The sequence below is a fragment of the Heptranchias perlo genome, chromosome 36, assembly GCF_035084215.1.
Source record: "Heptranchias perlo isolate sHepPer1 chromosome 36, sHepPer1.hap1, whole genome shotgun sequence".
Classification (NCBI taxonomy): Eukaryota; Metazoa; Chordata; class Chondrichthyes; order Hexanchiformes; family Hexanchidae; genus Heptranchias; species Heptranchias perlo.
In genome coordinates, this window is record NC_090360.1 from 906,802 (window position 1) to 929,697 (window position 22,896).

A 22,896-nucleotide genomic window follows, 5' to 3' on the forward strand; every position below is an offset into this window, starting at 1 on the left:
ATGTGTCTACACTGTGCTGGCAGCTGATTGCTCCTGGGTTTAATGTTTTTATTCAGAGCCACAGCTCCTTTCCAGCCTCCAACTCTTTGCTGACTTCTTCCTTACAATTTTTGGGATTGTGCAGCATGGCTCAGACTCTGCACAGGACTCATTGCCGGGCCATGGCTCAGACTCTGCACAGGACTCATTGCCGGGCCATGGCTCAGACTCTGCACAGGACTCATTGCCGGGCCATGGCTCAGACTCTGCACAGGACTCATTGCCGGGCCATGGCTCAGACTCTGCACAGGACTCCTTGCCGGGCCATGGCTCAGACTCTGCACAGGACTCCTTGCCGGGCCATGGCTCAGACTCTGCACAGGACTCATTGCCGGGCCATGGCTTCACTTTGGTTTGTGCTGGGCTGGCAGTTCCAGCACACCCCTGAATCGGAGTCTCAGTTGCAGTTGACGAAGGGTAGCCAGAAAGTGTGGCTTTTCATTCTTTGTCTATAGGTGGGATTTGAATTGGCGATTGTTACTGTTCCTTCATTGTAGTTGGGTCACCAACTTGGAATTCCTTCCCTAACTCCACTGTGGAGCGGCATCGCACACATGGACTGCACCGGTTCAAGCAGAAGGCCCACGCCCACCTCAGGGCAGCTAGGCATATGCAATAAATGGGGCCTTGCCAGTGTCGCCCACATCCCGAGAACAACGTTAAAGAAATGGCCTCTAAGCACATTGATGGCTGAGCTGTTTGACCCGAATAGTTTCTTGTAGTTTAAGCTTTTTTACCCCACTCATTAAACTCTTGTCTCAGGTCAGTCATTGGTCGAGCTACTCTATTTAGATGTTTCATTACTGTTGGGAGTCCGCTGCCTCCTGCTGGTTAAAGTGCCAAAGACATGGTGCAGAGCCGCAGTGTGTGGAGACAGAGAAAGAAAAAGAACAAACTTGCATTTATATAGCGCCTTTCACAACCTCAGGATGTTCTAAAGTGCCTCTCAGCCACTTTTGAAGTGTTGTCACTGTTGTAATGTAGGGAAAATGCGGCAGCCCATTTGCGGACATTGGGATAACTCACCTCTTAAACCGAGGCCCCATCTCACTGTTTCAATGTCTGATAACTGTAAGGGACGGTTCCCGTCAGTGATTCCCCTGTGATCACGGGTATGCTGCCTTATGTGGAGGGAATGCCGGTATTGAATAATCTGAGATTATACACACGGATCTTGCTCATATCTCCAGTTACACGACTCCTTCCCAATCCCTCTCCTCTGACCTAACACAGATTGAACAGTTGGCCTTTAAAAATTGAACAAGTTTTTTTTATATATCTCACGTTGTACGGGGATTTGTGCATTAAAAATTAATTTATAGAAAATAGGAGGAGGGTTTCCTTCAGTCAAATCTGAAACTTTCTAACTTTTTAACTAATGGTTTTCATTCCATTTCTTTGTTATAAGCCCAAAAATGTCCTTTACTGGGGGAATACATTAAACACAACAAAATAAGAACATAAGAAACAGGAGCAGGAGGTTCGGCCCCTCGAGCCTGCTCCACCATTCAATAAGATCACGGCTGATCTTAGCTCCGTTTTCCCGCCCGATCCCTGATCCCCATTTCCCGGGATTAATTAGCTCAATAGCAAAATACTGCAGATGCAGAAAATGCTGGAAATACTCAGCCAGTATCTGTTTTTTATATATATATATATATATATATATATATTATATATATATGAGAGAGAGAACCAACCTTTCAGGCTGCTGACCTTTCACCTGAACAAAATTATTAGCTCAGTGCCTGTAAGCTACTGAAAAACAATGAGGATCAAACAGGAAGTTTGGGCCTGAATTGACAGAGGTGCTGCACTTCCATTACTCAGCACCCCCTCACCTCCAGTTAGATCCAGTGCTGCCTCTCCTGTCTTAACTGGAACCATAATCTTAGCTGTCAGACTGGAAACTGAGTGATGTGTGTGATTGGATATTGAAGGTGAACTGACTGTTTGTTTGTCTCCTGCAGGGTCTGGGTTTGCTGATTAACCTCGTGGAGCACAGTGCGCGAAATAGGCATTGTCTTGTTGACATGGAGACACCCTGCTCCTTTGACTCGTTCTGTGCTGTGGATGGAAATGACAGCTTGAGGGTGGAAGGACAGGTTGGTTCTATCGAGGCCTTGGTGCAGGTGAGTATTATATAAAGAATTTGAGATAAGTAACCCATTTCATAAAGTCTTGGGGTCTTGCAGACCTCCAGTCCAATGTGACTGTGATTGATTGTTTATAATGAAACTAGAAGCATTGCTCCTGAGCAGAGAGTACCTTGGCGGTAGTGTTTCTAAAGCAAGGTGCCTTGCCTTCCCTGGCAGGAAGGTGCAAGTGCTGTCCCTTGGTTAATGCAGATCATGAACTATGGTTAGCAAATTCCAGGAGATGGATTTGGTGGGGTTACCGACTCATTAGTTGATTGCCTGAGCTGGTGGGAGAGCATCTCCATCTCTGGAGCTAGAGAGGAGCAAGTTCATATTTCAAGCCTTAGTTACATTTCTTCTGATCATTTCAAAGTCCATATTGTTTCAAAGTAGAGCCTCTTCGTGCGAGACTCCGGCTGGGGCCAAGAATCTCTCCTGAAGCCGGTGAATTTGCAGTGCACCACTTGTTTCACAGGCTTTAGTCTCCCGCAGTCCAAGTGGCCCTGTGTTGATGGTCTTTGAGACGCTATAGGCTAGTTTAGTTCCATTCTGGCTAGGCATGTCTAACTTTGTTTGATTGAGGTGCCTGGATTTCTCGGTGATATTAAATATGCAGGCAGTGAAGAGCGTACCCTCATAAGAATCCGAAAAGTTGGATATGTACTGGCCCCAGGTGTGTGCTCGAGACACGTTCCACGTGCGGGCTGGGGATTAACAGGCCCGAGGTTAAACTCATCCAATAGAGCAGTGGCTCGATTTTCGCACTCCCACTCACTTCTCCCATATTTATCTGAGTACATTGAAACTCTTCAGTTAACCTCCTTGTGGAGATGTAGCCGAGGACACTGCTTTGCAAGCCCTCATGGCCCAGTATTTTAGGATTCCCTGCGGAACTACAGGCAGGGATATTGGATGCCTTCTGCACCTCCTTCCCAGGCAAATATCAATGGAGATACCCGGGTGGGGCGGCGTGTCACGATTTATTTCAACTCACTTTCATTGATTTGATTTCAACACTTTGAAAAATGAGGTCAAAATATTTGGTGCATTTTTGTGCAGAGACTCAAACTGTTGCTCTGAAATGAACCAAATTTCCCCAAATTGGTATCTGTGTGTGTTTGATTGCTGTTGGTATGTTATATACTTGTAATGTGATTCTGACAGATCTTAATTTCTTTCTCAGATCTTTATCTATGTTTACATTTGGTTTTATGGAAGAATTTTGTTTTTTTTTCTGCCAGCTGTTCCTTCAGCGGGAGCGAGCAGCCCGGCTCGCCGAGACAGAGACTGATGACTTCATTAAAGACACACCTGTACCACCTCAGGACCAGAGTGGCCAGTGGCAGGAGACCGCTGGGTCACTGGAATGGGTGCAGTCCGAAAATTGCACCAAAAATGAGAATGAAAAGAAGGAGGAGGAGGATGAAGAAATTGACCTGAATAAAGGTACAAAAGAAACATTTCAGCAAATAATGTCAGAACTTCAAACAAACTGGAGTTTCTCTAATCACTCTTCTTTTCTCCCATCAAATATTTGGCAGCTATTACTCATCGCTTGGATTAGAGCCTTGTGCTCACTCACTTAGGTTCCCATAACATCTTTACTCTTAAGGCTTGTAGTGAATGACACAGTTGATGACCTTCTAGTTCCTTGTGCAAAGTCCATTCAAGTGTTGGGTTTATTAAATGATCATGGTTACCTGCCTTGCAGCCCTACAGTCGCTGTGCATTGCCTCGCTGATTGGCAGATATCATCGACTATTCCATCCACATTTATTGTGGGGAAGGATGTTGCTTGACTCCTGTAGCCTGGAGTGGGGGCTTTGTTAGTCTGTGTTGAGAGATGCACTTGACAAAAGAATGAGTTGGGTTTTTGGGTTTTCTCAAACTGAACAATTTAAGATGTGGTCTCTAAACTATCAAAGTTCTTCCTTGTTTGTCTAGCCTCCATGTGCAAGTCTGATATTGGCCAACATCCCACAGTTGAGTGATCATTCCTCTACTCTGCTCCATAAAGACACAGCCCAGAATGAGGCCATAAACTTAGTTTGTTAGTAGCAAATCCATGTCAGCTGCACAAAAAAATTCACATTTGTCACTTGTTTTTGACCAGTTTCAAGACCTTCTGCTACGGCCCCTTCAAGTTTTATTTTTGTCTTGCCTTACGTTCTCTGCCCCTGTTTTGGGTAGAAGCTGACTACGGTCTATCAGACCAAGTCTGCCCAACCCATCTCGGCCGCTGACTGATGTCCGTTCCTGGCTACTCCCCCACCGGTTCCATTGATAAAGGCAGTGGGCCCAGTTAGCTGACCTCAGCTGATCAGAAGGCCCAGTTAGCTGACCTCAGCTGAGTTGTGATGAGTGTGTGATCAACTGGATTGCTCTGGACTAGTGAAGGAAAGATCAGCCTGAGCTTTGCCAACTTAAAGCCACGGGTATGCATGGAAGGAGATTCGATACCTGCCCAGTCATGGTTCCCTGTTCCACTCGTGGCTGATTGGGGAAACTGGTGTGTGACAAGACCAGGTAAAAAGAAGGCTGTTGTGGAGCAGAAGGAGAACTCGCCAAAAACAAACTCTCTCCCAGGACAAAAATGAAGCAAAATGGAGAAATTAAACAGATTGACAGATCTGTTCAAGAAGCAAATGTGACTGGAAATTCAGAGCATACAAGAGGAGCAACTGTTCGTTTTTCAGGTGCATTAACCTCACAAATCTTGTGCATCTATTTACATTTGCTGCTGAAAAATCTACAAAAGAAATTCTGGTCATATCTGGTGGTCCACTGCTGGAATCTACACCTGCTGCAGGATTAATCAGCAGTTGTGGGAGCCCGTGGTTTAGTATAACTGCAGGCTGCATTACTGCCCTTTTCATTCTTAACATAGAGAGGAGGACTCCACCCTCGCTGCTGACTGCCCTCCTCTCCACTGACCGCCTTACTGGACGAATAGATTAAGGAGCAGCAAGAAAAGACAGTCGTTTACCTGATTTCTCCTCCCATTCAAACTGTCTGTTCAGCATTTTCTTTCTAATGAGATTGGCAGGCAGTTTACTTCCTGTGTATTTATAGGTTTCTCTAATGGACAGTGCTGCCTGTAACAATAGTCCTACAGAGATTTAGTTCAATAAATAAATGTGCATCTGTCTGCCACTAAAATATGCACTTGCCCATAGCTGGTATTTTGTTCTGTTCGATCTGACTCGAGCCCGAGATGCCATTTCTGCATCATAAATTTGTTGTCTTTGATGTAATGAACAATTTTAATAAAAAATTAGTCACGGGGCCCAAAAATCAGTCAGTCTGCTGAAATTTTCCAATTTGCTGTTTCACCCTCAAGACAGACATTCCCAAAACTCAATCCGTTTTAGGTATTTAAGTGCTGGAGGGAACCGATTGCAATTCTGGGTGAGGGCAAGTGGCCGAGATTTATTTTAATTGTTCCACAGCGCAGTCAGAAAACAGAGCATTAAATGAGATTCATCAGTCTCTATTTTACTGACCGACACTGTGATGGCTGCCTGAGAAAGTAAAAACAGCAGCTAACCTTCAAAGCCCAAATGTTCAAATCAGGGAAACGACAGAAATTACACTGAGTGCGAAACCGTGGGACCGTTCAGAGTGTCCAATAACTTTAAAGATGCCTTTTGTCATTTGGAACTGAGACCTGCCCCCCCGCCCCACCCCCGGCCCCGCCTCACGCTCGCCCCACCCCCCCCGGCCCCGCCTCACGCTCGCCCCCCCCCCCCGGCCCCGCCTCACGCTCGCCCCACCCCCCCCGGCCCCGCCTCACGCTCGCCCCACCCCCCCCGGCCCCGCCTCACGCTCGCCCCCCCCCCCCGGCCCCGCCTCACGCTCGCCCCCCCCCCCCCGGCCCCGCCTCACGCTCGCCCCCCCCCCCCCCCGGCCCCGCCTCACGCTCGCCCCCCCCCCCGGCCCCGCCTCACGCTCGCCCCCCCCCCCGGCCCCGCCTCACGCTCGCCCCCCCCCCCCCCCCCCGGCCCCGCCTCACGCTCGCCCCCCCCCCCCCCCCGGCCCCGCCTCACGCTCGCCCCCCCCCCCCCGGCCCCGCCTCACGCTCGCCCCCCCCCCCCCCGGCCCCGCCTCACGCTCGCCCCCCCCCCCCCCGGCCCCGCCTCACGCTCGCCCCCCCCCCCCCGGCCCCGCCTCACGCTCGCCCCCCCCCCCCCCCCGGCCCCGCCTCACGCTCGCCCCACCCCCCCCCCCGGCCCCGCCTCACGCTCGCCCCGGCCCCGCCTCACGCTCGCCCCACCCCCCCCCGGCCCCGCCTCACGCTCGCCCCACCCCCCCCCGGCCCCGCCTCACGCTCGCCCCCACCCCCCCCCGGCCCCGCCTCACGCTCGCCCCCACCCCCCCCGGCCCCGCCTCACGCTCGCCCCACCCCCCCCCGGCCCCGCCTCACGCTCGCCCCACCCCCCCCCGGCCCCGCCTCACGCTCGCCCCACCCCCCCGGCCCCGCCTCACGCTCGCCCCACCCCCCCGGCCCCGCCTCACGCTCGCCCCCCCCCCCTCGGCCCCCCCCGGCCCCGCCTCACGCTCGCCCCCCCCCCCCCCCCCCGGCCCCGCCTCACGCTCGCCCCCCCCCCCCCCCGGCCCCGCCTCACGCTCGCCCCCACCCCCCCCCGGCCCCGCCTCACGCTCGCCCCCACCCCCCCCGGCCCCGCCTCACGCTCGCCCCCCCCCCCCCGGCCCCGCCTCACGCTCGCCCCCCCCCCCCCCGGCCCCGCCTCACGCTCGCCCCCCCCCCCCCCGGCCCCGCCTCACGCTCGCCCCCCCCCCCCCCGGCCCCGCCTCACGCTCGCCCCCCCCCCCCGGCCCCGCCTCACGCTCGCCCCACCCCCGCCTCACGCTCGCCCCCCCCCCCCCCCCCGGCCCCGCCTCACGCTCGCCCCCCCCCCCCCCCGGCCCCGCCTCACGCTCGCCCCCCCACCCCCCCGGCCCCGCCTCACGCTCGCCCCCCCACCCCCCCGGCCCCGCCTCACGCTCGCCCCCCCCACCCCCCCGGCCCCGCCTCACGCTCGCCCCCCCACCCCCCCGGCCCCGCCTCACGCTCGCCCCCCCCCCCCCCCGGCCCCGCCTCACGCTCGCCGCCCCCACCTGCACAGTGCACTGTTGTCGAAAGGTGTCAGTATAATTTGTACCTTCTCTTCCAGCCCTGCAGCATGCTGGAAAGCACATGGAGGACTGTATCGTGGCCTCGTATACTGCACTGCTTCTGGGCTGCCTCTGCCAAGAGAGTCCGGTGAGTAACATCAGAGTCTGATGTTAAAGAGTCAATAAATGTAATCAGTCTTCCTGCAATGTTGGAGATGGTTTTTATTCGACACCTGTTTGGTTTTTATTTGTTTTAATTTTTAAAAATTTATTTTTGAATCGGGACTCCAGACAGATGAGCTGCCTTGTCACGGTTCTAGCAGAGCACACGGAGTCAGCATCTTTATTTGGGGGCAGGGGTCTATGATTAGATTTGTGCTCCTGTGGGCACTGACTCTGATTCCATGGTGTTGACTCCTGCTTCAATTACCATTTTTTTGGCCTGGACTGAGTGTGTCAACAGAGTATTTGTTCACAGCCTGATGCCAACACATGCTCTTTCCAGCAAGAGTCTGAACCCCGGCTGTGTTTTCCCCCCTCATTCTAGTCCATGAGAAGCTGAGGTTAATTGTAACATTGTTGGTGTTTGGAAGCTGGGTGTATGAGGAGTGAGTAAAGCAGTGTTCTTTGTAATTATCCCTAAATTGTCATCTCCTGAGTTGCCCGTTGATCCAGTAATGCCGATTATACTGGTAATCTGCAACATTGTCCACAATCTTAATGGGTTTTCTTTTCTTTTAGTTGAATGTCACGACTGTGAGGGAGCTTTTACCTGAAGGAGACTTCTCTATTATGACTGAGATGTTGCAGAAGTTCTTGAATTTCATGAATCTTACGGTAAGTGTGACAGTTGTCCAAATTATGACCAGTTGAAGATGTCCATTTCAGTGTTGGTGGGCAACCAGTGCCATGTTCTGGTGTAAAGCTCTTCCGCCTGGCAAACATTCAGTTTCATTTCACATCACTGTAACACCAGTCTTGCCTTGACTGGCTTTGCCTCTCGCTCCTCACGCCTCACAACAGAAATTCTTAGCTGCACATCAGTAGAATCACGACACACATTCCCGTGTATCAATGGAATTGATTTTAAATCCTATGAACTTTTCTGATCAGCTTTCTCACCAGGAAAATCTCCCTGCCGGACAATGGTAACTGAAGATAGCTTGAACATTACTGTCCATCAGGACAATATTTTGTTGAATGTATTGGTGAGATGGTCAGCGAGCTGTGGGGGGGAGGAGGAGAGGCGGTCAGCGAGCCGTGGGGTGGGGGGAGAGACGGTCAGCGAGCCGTGGGGAGGGGGAGGCACGGTCAGCGAGCCGTGGGGAGGGGGAGGCACGGTCAGCGAGCCGTGGGGAGGGGGAGGCACGGTCAGCGAGCCGTGGGGAGGGGGAGGCACGGTCAGCGAGCCGTGGGGAGGGGGAGGCACGGTCAGCGAGCCGTGGGGAGGGGGAGGCACGGTCAGCGAGCCGTGGGGAGGGGGAGGCACGGTCAGCGAGCCGTGGGGAGGGGGAGGCACGGTCAGCGAGCCGTGGGGACGGGGAGGCGGGTCGGTCAGCGAGCCGTGGGGAGGGGGAGGCGGGTCGGTCAGCGAGCCGTGGGGAGGGGGAGGCGGGTCGGTCAGCGAGCCGTGGGGAGGGGGAGGCGGGTCGGTCAGCGAGCCGTGGGGAGGGGGAGGCGGGTCGGTCAGCGAGCCGTGGGGAGGGGGAGGCGGGACGGTCAGCGAGCCGTGGGGAGGGGGAGGCGGGACGGTCAGCGAGCCGTGGGGAGGGGGAGGGGAGGCGGGCCGGTCAGCGAGCTGTGGGGGGGGGGTGGGGAGAGACGGTCAGCGAGCTGAATCTGCTGCTATCTCCGTTGCTGCAAGTTTTTTCTTAGTCCTGGCAGAAAACTTTGTGTAGATTTGAAGCCATTAACGAAGGAGCCACTGGAGCAAGTGGCACCATTGGTGCAGAGAGCAGCGGAGAGTTACTGCTGACAGTGGGAGCTCTGCCAGAAACACTTTCGATGAAGATTGAGGGGAATCTATTTATCTTTTGAGGTGGTTTACCTTGTTCCCACGTTATGACCAGTTGGTCCAAGAAAGAAGTCAAAAACAAACACAATATGATTCTAAAACTAGCATCTTCAGAGATATTTTATTTGAAAATCATTTTATTGAAACTAATGCATCCCAACAAAGGCTGGATATTGAATAGAACGGGGGCTTCATTTCCAGCAGCCAGAACTATAGACATTTAATGATGACTCTGCACCCAGATGTATTACTTTGTTAAATGGAAGGATTTTCACTCACACTCAGCCTCCAGGTATAAACCCCCTCTAATGTACCCTGTTACTTCTGGCCTGATGGGGGTTGGAGTTTTCTTTATACCAGTTTTTCCAGGACAAGAACTGAAGTTGTATCTGAGTGACGCTGTATTTAGATAGTGCAAGAAGTAAAGGTCATTAATGGAAGACATTACTTGTGCCAAAGTGTCCTTGGATGACTGACCGACAACTGGCAGTAAACCAAGGGTGAATATGCTTTGCTGATGTGCACAAATAGACCTCGTGCAGCCTTTCAGCTAATGAGTAAGGGGGAGATATCTGTGAGCATGTTCTTGACCAGATTTCAACAAGCTCCAGCTCCCACCCAGGCTACTGAACTAATGATTCACTGCTTACAGTAAATGTGCGGTTTTAGAGTTTGCGAATTGTTCATTTTACTGCTAAAATGACAATTTCATAATATCCTGTCAAAGTATTAAATTAAATATTATGCAGTGGGACAGAACTAGTATATTTTGAAGGTAGGAATCACTGGCAACACCTACTCATTAGTCAACCATCTCCCGTTGATCACGTTTCTAAAATGTTTTCTTTTCCCTCCAGTGTGCTGTGGGAACGACGGGACAGAAGTCCATCTCTCGAGTGATTGAATACTTGGATCACTGCTGAAGGACATTGAGCTTCTGCAGATAGGCTGTGCTCTGACCCCTTGGAGTTAACCCCTCTCATCAACCAATTCATATGGGCAAGACCGTCCCCCACCCCAAATTGAGGAAAGCATCAAGGGGAATGCCCACTCCCTGCTTTCAGTGACTGCTTCCAAAAAAAACCGTGGTCATTGTACGGTCTGACCTACAGCAGGCAGTTCTCAACTGAATGAGGAGTCAATCTGGTTGGGTGGAATGAGGCAAAGCCAAATCTGAGGTTGAATGGCTTGTGCTTTAGTTATTGAGCCAGGTGTGATGTTAATTGTACAGACCTATTATTCCATACCCATGCCGGTTTGCAAACAGCCCTGGTATTATAGTCTTGAAATTTTATTCTGCAAGATCAAAATTCAGAGTTAAAAACTAAATGGCCTCATGTTGCCCGGCTATATCTACAATGCGTTTTCATTGATCGAACTCGTGCTGGTTATAGTGTGGGGATGGAATATATCTTGCACCACACCTGTGCTTGTTATGGTTACCTCCGATTAATGTAGACGTTATGTATGGTCATCACTGGTCATGAACATGATGGGAGTGCATGAGATGCATTGACAACTAATTCACCTGGCACCAGAGAAGTCATGCAGTCCTCCAGACTGGTTATTTGCTTTACTACAAGCTGAACAGATTGAGCTGTTTACGTTTTGACTCGTGTTCTATATATAGAGTTGCATAATACAGGTATATAATTATTATAAAACTTGATGAGATTTCTTGTTTTAATTCTCCTTATCTGTTCAGCTTGTATTAAAATGGACGACCTGTGTTGGGCTGCCAATAACTCTCTTGATTTGTCAAGAATGCTGTAACATCACTTATTGGATCAGGAATTTTTTGGTCTGAAAGGCCTTCATCCCAAGTAAGATCATGATGGAGTTCAAACAGGAAAGCAAATCAACAGTAGCTAAATACGAGCATGACTTGGTACTGAGTTATCTGGAATTATCTGTGGGATGGTAGAGTCAATGGATCCACAGAAAATATGTACAAGAAAGATGCCTATTTCAGGGTAACAGCTAGAGTGCTTCACTAATCAGTGGCCAAATGTGGGTTGTGTTTAGTCTTTTGGTTCCACTTTGGATGGGTGGTGATGTGATCTCTCTGAGTCTGACTGTAATATCACTGAAGACCATTCGAACCACCTGGGAGTTTGAACACTGGAGTGAAACACATGTCCATTTTCTTCTTCAGAAATCCTTTTCCTAATGCAGGAAATTCCTGTCTACAGTTGCATCAAGTACAGGAAATAGCCAATCAGAACTGGAGAGGAGAAAGCACTGGTAGGTGAAATACAGTCTGAGGTTCTCAATTTTAATATATTGGCATCTAGTTTTACTGAAAAACTAAATTTCCTCTAGGTGAGTTCACTTGAGTGCAGAGCTTTCCTTGGCTTTAAATTCTTGTACAGAACATTAACATTTAGATACAATTTAGTTGCTATCCATTATATTCTGTGGGTCCAGGCATTAACACCTGGGTGAAAACCTGATCATCTAGTTGATGAATATTTTTGGATTTCGGAGTCGTTTCCACTGCCTGCATTGATAGTTTGAGTGTTCAACAATCCTGCAAAGAGCAGAGGTGATGGACGTTAGCATGTGCCTTCTCCACTATCATTGAATTCTCTCTACTAATTCTCTCCTAAACTGAGTTAATGGCAAGTTCACGCCTGTGCAAGTTTTGCCGTTATCCCAGGAGTCTGGCGAGAGTGGAGATGCGCCTTAATTTCAATATCAAACTGATGTAATAGGGAGAGGTTTTGCAGGACATGCAGTGTTAAATCATTTGTAAAGTTGAATTGTTGAGTGTGGTAGAGGGATCCACCAATATCCATGTTGAAAATTTGAAATGTTTTAAAATTTCTGAAGTTGGTGAGTTAATTTTCTTTTCACAGTGTTTATATATAAAAAACAAATTCCCACAGTCCTGAAGGCAGCAAGATGCTCTCAATCTTTTCACCAGTAAAAGATGTTAGGGATGTGAGAGTTCTTCCCCTGCAAAGGCCAACTGCTCAGCAGCATTTCCGTCCTTCATATGGGACAGCCTAAGTTGGCAGGCTTCCTGTCTTATGATTAGTTGATGGATGTGTTACAAAAGCTGACAGGCTGCCCCAAGTCACCTGACGTCGCAGGACGTCCTGTCTCGTTAACCTTCTGGATGGTAATTGAAGTGAGACCTTGATCCAGTCCTTAATTTCTTCCATCAGTATAGAAATCTGGACTGTTAAAGCAGAGGGTAAATGTAGGGGAAACGACACAAATTAATAAATGATTCCCCCCGATGCACATTTTGGAATGAGTGCTGTGGAAGATTATCACTTCAGACTCCAAATTCATGGAGCCTACCAACAAGCAACTCTGTGGAAGGCATGTTTTGTTAGTCTGGTTAGGGATTGCATTTTGCACTGTCAGTATTCCCACCTACATTTCAATCTGAACATCCGTAGTAAAAATGCCATCTCGTATCGCCATTGGATCAAAGACTGCAGCGGGAATTAAATTAGTTTGAGTGGTGAATTAGCTGGACCGGAATTCTACGGAGCAATGTGGAAAATGTGTTGTTGCGTGTCGGTTTTGTTGGACTGCGTTCCCATCACTAGATTTTCTGTTCAGAGCTATAAGCAGCTGCCTCTCTACCTTTCAACAAATCATAAAATCACAGCACAGGACAAGCCATTCTTTGTGCTTCTAATTCTGATTGGTTTTCCTACTAGAAATTCTAATTTGCCCTAACATTATTGGCTGCTGTGGTTTGGTGAGGCAGGAGTGTCCTCTGGTTCTGAGCTGTATCTTCAGTGTATTGTGTGGGTGATTACAGGTTATTAATTATTTTTAAGTATGGAAGACAAGCACTGAAGAATAGGGATAAACATTTATGAAATATCCTGACCTTCACATTAGCCAGCTCAGTTTCACCCTACCCATGTCGTCATTTTATTTTGCTTTTTAAAAAAAAATTTAATAGGAATTTTAATTGCTGCTTTTAGTTAGAGGGGAGTGTATCTATGATTCATCCACTCTTGTAGAATCTGGTTTTTAATGGTTAACGATCAATAATTGACAGTAACAGCAAGGAAAACAAATTCTTTTTCTTGAGAACCTGATAGATTTTCCAAGGGTTGTTTACATTCTCTCAAAAAAAAAAATCACAAGTTTAAAATAATGTGAAATAAAAGCTGGGGAGAACCAGCTGGCCTAATGTTTTAACCTCAGGAACCCAAATTCAAACCAAGCCCAGACTGATCTCTTCTGGCTTAAGGGGTCCTGTATACATAAGAAAATAAAAAAAATTGGTGGCTCTCCACAGTAAATGTGTGTGGCACAAAGCTGCTCACAGCTCAGCAAGGAATTGGCTTTGTGGGTTGTCTCTTTTGAGGCCATAAAGGAAGTTGGTGTGACAAGTGAAAATGTCTCACTGCTGCAGTAGGGGGAAGCTCTTGTGAAATTGGAATTAAGGTAAAATGGTGAAAGTAGAATGAGTTGGATTGTGCATTTTCCGTAATGTTCCTGGCCTGAGTGTCCTCCATTTTGATGCTGTATGCCAAAAGTGCAGAAGTGTTCCATTCTCTCCACTAACATCCCTCCCTTGATGAGCACAGAAAAACATGGACGGTAGAGATTATAAATCATCATCCAGTCTCGGCTCAAATGTTCATGGAAAATTATCAGAACTCCTTGTTGGAATTATTTGGTAAGACGTTCCCACACATCCCAAAACCCCTCTACTTTGACTCTTTGGCTTGTCAAACAGGTCTTGTCTACTGTGTAGCCAGTCTTAAATTTCTGAGTGAATCTCAGGCTGGTGGCTCAGGCTGGCAATGAGGCTTCACCTGTTCTACGTGGCTGCTGGTCAGGGAACATCTTTCAATTCAGGGCAATAAGAACTATGCAGACAATATATATTTCAATAAAATTATATTCCTTTCTCCCTCCCCATTCTGTTTCGCTCCCTACCTTTATTTTCAAATAATCTGTAGTGTCCAGCACCATCCTTGGGGCTTTTGTCAATACTGCTTCTTACGGAGCTAGGAGATGTATAAAGAATCGTCCAGGAATCTTACCTAATGTTCTGTCCCCTCCTGCTGGTAAGTGCCTAGCCTCTGCTATCAACAGTCTGGACTGTGAACTTGGTGTGGAGGGAATCTTTATTAAAGGAAAAAGTTTCTTGATGGCAATTGGATGAGGTGTACTTTGTGTTAATTTCCTCTGTCCTCCTAAGGGAGCTGTTCCCATTTCTGTCCAATCTCGCAATGCACTGGAGGTCGGCTGGGACCCAGGCAATAACCTGCCATGAACTTCTGCGTGTTACCGTGCCAGAAATCTGCATTCTGGAGGAGCAAAGCCTCCAATCCTTGCTCAACTCAACAGCAGTTGGCTGAATCAGTGTTCCCTACAGGTCTTGCTGTTTTAGGACAAGCGCACATGGGAATATCTGCACTTGGAGGGGAGACATTTAACACTCTAACATTCTTAATGTTGTACTGTCTAATCCCTGCCATGTAAGTGATATCTCCCATGAACAGCCCAGTTAGTCGCTGCTTTTCTTCACTGCTGTTCATGTCTGAGTTTCTTGAAAAAGTAATATTTCTGTACTTCTCACTTCTAAGGATAGTTTTAATTGTGACGGCTCAATGATTTAACCATGACTAATCTGGTTTTAAACTGCATAGTGCCAGCTTGAACAATCATGGGTGTAGGAAAATATATCCTGAGAGAAATGCGTCAAAGAGCAATTGGACCTGCAGCCTGTTTAGTGGGAGAATGAAGGGTGTTTTCACAATATTTGTTGAAGCGGTTTGATTTTGAAACTTATTTTCCTAGTACAGACCAACACTGCCAGATCAACATATCTCAACATCCTCCAGTTACTCTCATCCTCACTCGGATTGTGTTATCAAATGTTCAGCAGTTGCTGTATTTCTTCCAGGGTTCAGCATGAGTGCAGATTCCAATTATGATTTAGACAATCCAGTGACCACATTGTGTGTACACTGTTTAGTGGCCCAAATGAAGTAAGTTTCCTTGAATTTTTTTTTTTAAGTTTTCCTGCTGCAGTGTTTTAAAAGGTGTTGCAGTTCTCCCAGGCTACTCACTTATTGGGGTTCAAATCCTTTACCTGAAGTCACACATTAAAGGCAAATGTTCCTTAGCCTTTCGTACCCTGATTTTTTTTTGAAGTTTATAAATCACTCTTGTTAACTAATTGTTGATCTCAAATCAGTGCTGGCTGTGAGATTTTAAAGCCATGTTTTATATCTGTCAAAGTACTTTTAATAATTTTAACCTGATGCAATTTCAGTTTTATTCTGGATTGCAGTCTATGTAGATTCGACACTGGTTCTTTTAATTAGTGTGTTTGCATCTGCTATAGCCAGCCTTGTTTTTAGATAAAGTCTTGGAATCCAATTGAAATAAGCTAGCCCCAGTTTCCCTATTCAGTCATTACCGTGGAGAGACCACATTTCTATGGTTCATACTCCAATGAGAATCCATAAAAGAGATCTCCACTTCAGTAGTGAGATGTCCACTCTTCCCCTCCTCCATCAAATGCTGATCTGTGGGATTGGGTGCAACTATGTACAGGATCCAAATAAATCCAAGTGTGGCACAGTTTTGCTGCATTATTGGATTCAGATCAGCTCTTAACCTGCACATTGTATCCTTGACCATGAGTATAATTGAGTCAGTGCTCAGCTTCAACTTAACTGGAGGTATGGGCAGATGTTGGTAAATAAACATTTTATTCGACTGAAGTTTGTACTTGTAGCTGCACTCTCTTCTCTTCCCCCCCCCCCCCCCCCCCGGCCATTTAAACGATTCGTTGATATTGGGGAAGGAGATGGGTGTAGCTGTGTCTGGCCAATTTCAGCCTTAGTCCTTGACCAGTTTCAGCAACCTGACTCGTATGGGTGTAATTGACAATGTCTGACTTGCAGCGATTCCTGAAAGTTTTGTCTCACTTTCTTCCCATTTGTGTCGAATCGAGTAGAGAGTGTGACGTAGTAACTCAACCCAGATTATTGAAGCTGTGCATTTGAATCTCGCCACATGGAACTCTGGGCAAAACCGTCCTCCTCTTACTGGGGACAGAGAGTCAACGCCTGACTCCTCGGGGGAGGGTGCAATTGGGCTCGGCCATCCTTAAAGTGCAGCTTTGCTTGTATAATCAGGTCTGAAGCTGAAAATGGCACAAGTTCAAATCAAAGGTTACAGTTCAGAGTTGTGTTCAAGTTTTTAATTCTACACTGTGCTGCCAGACTGTTAGTCGTACTCTGGATTCACTTCAATTAAACCAAGTATTGGTGTTAATCAGAATCCACTCCACTTGTTATAAATTACGATTTTCTGAATTTGTAGCTGAATATTTCCACATTTCCTGACCCAAGTACGTAAACTATTCTAGTGAGGTTTCAGGGAATTGTGGTTTTATTTTTGGAAATGCTTCTGGAACTGAGTATTCAGTTTGAGAACTGAAGTAGATGATACGGGGCTGGGTGCTGGCTACAGGAGTCTCCATACCATCTACTCAAGGAAATGTTTAATTTGGTGACTTGACTTTTAATTTGTTTGTAGTGTGTAGCAATTGTAGAGTGTTGCTGAGTGATTTTAGCAATGATTTCATTAGTTTTCAGTTTTGTGTTTGCTTTATCTTTTTCTTGCGCCCCCCAGATGTGCAGATAGCTTGACTGGAAATGGTATTTTTGCAGCTGATTCATTGGGTTGGGATTATCCTTACTGACTAATGATGCTTCATAACTGGCCTATTGGGACTATCCTGAGGTTCTTCATCCTCGCCCTCCTCTCTCACACTCTTTTGATCCGTATGGAAGTGGGAGAACCTCATCTTTGTGCCAACAAGTTTGAAGCAGAAAAATTCAACAGCTCTGTTCACTCTATCCTTTTTAACTTTGCATTTATCTGGTTTCTCATGTCCCACACCACCTCGGTTTTTGACTTTTAAAAAAAAAGCTGAACTTGCTGTGGAAGATTGGCTCTTCCACTGTTGTGCATTTATTTATAGAAGATTTGGGGCTTTGTAACTACTGTACTGATGGGAATATGTGAACATAAATGCCTTAATAGACAGGCTTTTGAAGTATTTATGTAAATTAGAAATATATTGAATATAAAATAAACCAAAGTGGAAAGTTTGGGTTTTCAAATCATTCCAGAAAGAGGGGAGGATAAGCTGAAACATTTACGGTGAAAGCTTTGCTATCAGTTGATTTAAAAAAAACATTGAAGGTTTAGTGTTGAACTGGAAGGTGTCGGCAGCCTCTGTGGTAAGTGATGTCTTTAGCTGGTGTCACCTGCCATGGGGCCAATGGGCAACCATCTCCACAACAAATGACTGGGACAGGCAGTGGCTTCTTGTCATCCCCTAGTTACTGCTGTTCTCTATGGCTGAACTGGGGTGGCGGGAGAAGAATTGAAATAATGTCAACAGCTGGATTTTTTTGCTGGAATATCTGAACAGATGTGTTTCAACCAAAATATATCAAAGCAGATGAGAAAAATGTAAAACATTTATACCCAGACCAGGAATATTGAGCCTCCAATCATCCCCATCACCCATTTTCCTCAAAGTTATCATTTCTTAAAGCTTTATCAAGGGTTACATTTCCGTGGCAATCACTGTTTTGTGAGTTTGCCTACAAAATAACGAGTTTTTTTTCTACCAAAACTAATGCAGTAAACTGAGGTCCTTCAAAATGATGCCCTCACTTTATATCTTTATATAGTGCAGTCGCCGTGCCTGCGTTTCTCGTAGATCCAGAACCACTGGGGATCTCAGCATTCTTTTAATAAAAGGTCTGGTCGGTCTCCTTGTAAACTCAGGCTTCGACTTTCGTTCATTGATCATGTATTTAACAGCTGTAAAGAGCCGTTTCTCCATTTGAATGCTACCAATCAGCCAGTCTGAGAATTCAATTGAAAAATGAAGATTAAGCCAGTTAATTCGGAAATCTGGATTGAAATTCAGCTGCCCCATTTATCGGGGTATTGCTGTTTAAGCAAAACTTCTATATGGATTTCAATACATTCGCAATGAGTTGGTAACTGAGAAAATGTGTCCAGCAAATGAACGTGTCCATTATGTGGCATCAGATGTACTTTTAATATAAAAATCAACACGCAGTCTGTGCCTATGAATTAAATGAACAGTTCATGAAATAGCCCCTTTGAAACCTCCTCACAACTGCCAGGTTTGGGGACTTGGACAGTTGTCTCCAGATAAATGTACCCCTGAGATAAGGATAGAATTGTCTAATGCCAGATACTTTTCACGGCTATCGTACAGAAGGGCCTGACTACCCAAGATTTTTCTCAACTGCTTGGTTTTTATTGCTTAGTGTGTAGAATATTTGTGTGGGTTTAATCGCTGCCAGAGCGGAAACAGTTTCACTTTGCTCGCATGAATTCCATTTGGAAACCATTTGTTACTGTGCTAATATGCGGTCTAGAAAGCCTGACATTTCTTGGTTTAAGGTGATGGAATTTTGGAATCCTGTTATGTAGTGATGGTGCATGCGCTCCAACTCTGGGAGTTGGGGGAGGAGAGGAAGTTCATCTTAGAAATTAAATCTGGGATCTAGCTGAAGTTTAAACTCTCCAGCAATCAGATATCGAACATAATTTTGAGTTTGCTTCTCAACCAGATGGGGAGGCTAAAAACTGGGAAGAACTCCAGAGGCTCAATTCTCAGCCCGGCCATGTTGATTATGGCCCGACACAACTCCAATCCTCCTGACTGACGGAAGTTGGAATGGGAGAAACGGCTATCCTATAGTTGTGTCGGCTTCCAATATATCCTATGTATTTAAGCAGCAAATTTCTAATTGATAAGTTTCTCAGGCTTCTAAACGTTCATTTATCAGGATTCAGCTGCCCTCTGGCGCATTAACGTATTTCAGTCTGATAAAATCCCAGTTTGGTTGTCGTTTTGTGAATGAAAGCCCTTGCTGGGGTATTTTGGGGTGGAGGTTACTTTTGATGCAGTTCCACTGAAACTGAAGTCACTTCCAAGTTCCACTAACAGCACTCCCTGTGCATTCTGTCTGTCATTGTTTACTCATTGAATTTCCACATGAGTAAAACCCCAATGTCTATACTTCCATTGTTTTCATTCCATTCTGTTGTAATAATCACATGACTGCAAAGGGTACAAGAGGGCCTAATCAGAATGAGTTTAAAATAAATTTTAAAAATGACTTTTGTAAATAGTTGTGTAAATATTGGCAATTGGAAATTTAGAATGGTAGAGATACTTTTCAGAATCCGATCCTATTTTTGTTTTATACAGTATTTCTCCGTTGCGATCTTTCAGAGTAAAAGCCAAATGGCAGGAAATAGAGTTTGTACCAGTTTCATGAAGTATGTCTTTGGTTACCTGTAAATAATTTTAACTCAAATAAAAATTGCTACTTTCAGTACAGTTGCTCCTGTAACTCGTTTTCTTGTGTACGCATGCTCACTTCTACCAAGAAATGAATAAACTAAAGGGGACAACATTTAATTCCACTTTGAACCCAGTCATGTGTTGTCCCCAAGTTAAATTCAAGGGCTCCAATTCACGGCAGCTCCATTTGGGTTGGAGTCACAGTCAGATACTTTTACCCTTAGGTCCACAAACTCTGGCTTTGAGCAAACTGTAACCAGGTCGCAGCTGAATCTGGGCGGGGACCCAATGGCATAATCACCATTGTTTATACCAGCTCCTGCCATTAACTTGCATCTAACTAGGTTATTTTTTCCTTTTCAATGGACCAGTCCTCGCTATAAAAACCAGGAAGTTAAGCTATCCTGTAAATCCCTCACGGAGTATCGGTGGGAGATAGAGCAGCGGTAGGGGTGCAATAATTGGCCTTAATGTCCTAAGTTGGGGAGGGGGAAATCAGCCAGGGCTCTTTGCCTTGACCAGTGAACTTCGGATATAAGTATCGGAATGTCGAGTGAGGGCAAACTGATTTCCCCCATGAGTGACGAGGCAGCTGACAGGTGCTTGAGGGACCTGTTCCCTACGGGGAATTTTCAGAAGAGGAAGGGACAAATTAGCAATAAAAAAAACCCATGTGTGACCTGAAACTGGAACGGAGCTAATCCAATCACCATCCGGCAAACGATGAGCAAGTGACCCATTGGTCGCTTTTACCACTTTCTCTGTTAGAATCGGCATCGCCGCATTCACTTTTTCCTTTGGCATCGGTTCCTGGTGCCTGTTGGACTGGTGGGCGAATCGGCATCCAACCTCGAGAAGCTTTTGCAACTTCCTCCCCACTCTCTCTAATTGTTATTTATTATCTCTTGGTGAGCAATAACTTAAAATAAATTCGCAAACAGCCGTGGATGGAGCAGCAGTGCCCCCAGCATGTGCGTGGTCTCAGGCGTGATTGAATTAAGTGGCCACAATTGGGACATGTGTGTAGTTATTTTTCTCGCTACCGGCCTTGGACCCACAGCCCAGAGATGTCACTAACCCCAGGAGGAGGAAGGTTCCAAGAATTGCATCATGTGGGTTGGAATAATCCCCGCCAACTTTTGCAGAGTTTTGGAGGCAGTGACTTTTACGAAGTTTACTGGCAAGGAAAGACCCGCTGGTCTCTTCACCCTGCCCCGCCTGGTGCTTCGAAGCTTGAGCCCTGGTGCTGGGCTTTGCAGCAACCTTGAACGACGTAAAATTAGAACACGTGGTATTAGTGTTCCATTTTTCACCTGCACTGCAGACTATTGAAAGTTAAGTCTTTCTGTGGCAGCAAGGTGACTGGGGCTTGACTTCATCCTGTGCTCTCTGTCCCTTCTGCGAGCCTGGAAGCAGTGGTTTTGATGTTGAACCACGTGGAGTTGGGTTGCTTTTGGCGACATCTGTGCTTTGTAAAAAGTGGTTCTTTTTGACATCAAGACGCAAGAGAAGGTAAGTTGTCAGTTTCTGTGCCTGAGCTGACTTTAGTTCGACTTTCGGTATCCGCAGAACTGCAGCTCTTCCATCACACTGATACCAGTAGGAAACCGGCAGCCACACTTTCAGCTCCTCTTCCCCGATTTCCTTCGCTCTATTGGCAGTCGTGCCTTCAGCTGCCTAGGCCCGAAGCTATGGAATTCCCTCCCCAAACCCATCCGCCACCTCTTTTAAGACCCTTATTAATACCTACCTCTTTGACCAGATTTTGTATGATGATCGCTCCCGCGAAGCGCTTTGGGACGTTTTACTACGTAATATGAGATATATATATATATATATATGTGTGTCTAATATTTATTTGATCCCTGGGTCTGTCATTTTCTGCTGGGTCCACCAGCACCACATTCCTTGTTCTTAATTCCCTTGTGGAAGCACCAACCACCGGGAAGTCTGTAATGTGTCCCTGTACTGTTAGTGCCAGGAGCCGGCATCACTGTCCGCGTTCGGGCCGGGAACCACAGGGGCTTTCAGAGCCATGGAACTGTAGCCCGGCACTTTTAGGAGTCGGGAAACTAGGATAAAGGGAGATGTGGCAGCTGGCCTGTTGACCCTATGTCAATGTTTCCAGAGTTCAGGTATTAGAAAATATTGTTTTAACAGAAACGTTAATGAGCAGTGTGCGCCACCACAATGGGGCATCTGAACTGGGCACAGGGAGGTCTCTACAATTATTTGTTATGTTATTTATATTAATGATTTGGATGAGAATTTAGGAGGCATGGTTAGTAAGTTTGCAGATGACACCAAGATTGGTGGCATTGTGGACAGTGAAGAAGGTTATCTAGGATTGCAACGGGATCTTGATAAATTGGGCCAGTGGGCCGATGAATGTGAGGTGATGCATTTTGGTAGATCGATTCGGGCCAGGACCTACTCTGTTAATGGTAGGGCATTGGGGAGAGTTATAGAACAAAGAGATCTAGGAGTACAGGTTCATAGCTCCTTGAAAGTGGAGTCACAGGTGGATAGGGTGGTGAAGAAGGCATTCAGCATGCTTGGTTTCATTGGTCAGAACATTGAATACAGGAGTTGGGATGTCTTGTTCAAGTTGTACAAGACATTAGTAAGGCCCCACTTGGAATACTGTGTACAGTTTTGGTCACCCTACTATAGAAAGGATATTATTAAACTAGAAAGAGTGCAGAAAAGATTTACGAAGATGCAACCGGGACCTGATGGTTTGACTTATAGGGAGAGGTTGGATAGACTGGGACTTTTTTCCCTGGAGAGTAGGAGGTTAAGGGGTGATCTTATAGAAGTCTATAAAATACTGAGGGGCATAGATAAGGTAGATAGTCAAAATCTTTTCCCAAAGGTAGGGGAGTCTATAACGAGGGGACATAGATTTAAGGTGAGAGGGGAGAGATACAAAGGGTCCAGAGGGGCAATTTTTTCACTCAAAGGGTGGTGAGTGTCTGGAACGAGCTGCCAGAGGCAGTAGTAGAGGCGGGTACAATTTTGTCTTTTAAAAAGCATTTGGACAGTGACATGGGCCAAGTGCAGGCAATTGGGACTAGCTTAGTGGTATAAACTGGGCGACATGGACATGTTGGGCCGAAGGGCCTGTTTCCATGTTGTGACTTCTATGATATGATTCTATGAATTCACTGTAATGCTTTATAACCCCAGACCGTGGCTTAATTCTCCTCCAATGCGAGAGACGGGAC

General features: G+C 46.8%; 1 protein-coding gene across 1 annotated transcript in view; it reads left to right on the forward strand.

Annotated features, from left to right (window-relative positions):
- The window catches only part of LOC137303997 (wings apart-like protein homolog), a 133,298-nt gene extending 113,593 nt beyond the window's left edge, over positions 1-19,705 (forward strand). The window contains exons 15-19 of the mRNA XM_067972385.1: positions 2,010-2,171; positions 3,419-3,623; positions 7,352-7,440; positions 8,034-8,129; positions 10,164-19,705. Of these exons, the coding sequence (XP_067828486.1) occupies positions 2,010-2,171; positions 3,419-3,623; positions 7,352-7,440; positions 8,034-8,129; positions 10,164-10,229 (618 nt within the window). The 3' untranslated portion in view covers positions 10,230-19,705. The remainder of the gene's footprint in view (positions 1-2,009; positions 2,172-3,418; positions 3,624-7,351; positions 7,441-8,033; positions 8,130-10,163) is intronic.
- Positions 19,706-22,896: the final 3,191 nt, after the last annotated feature.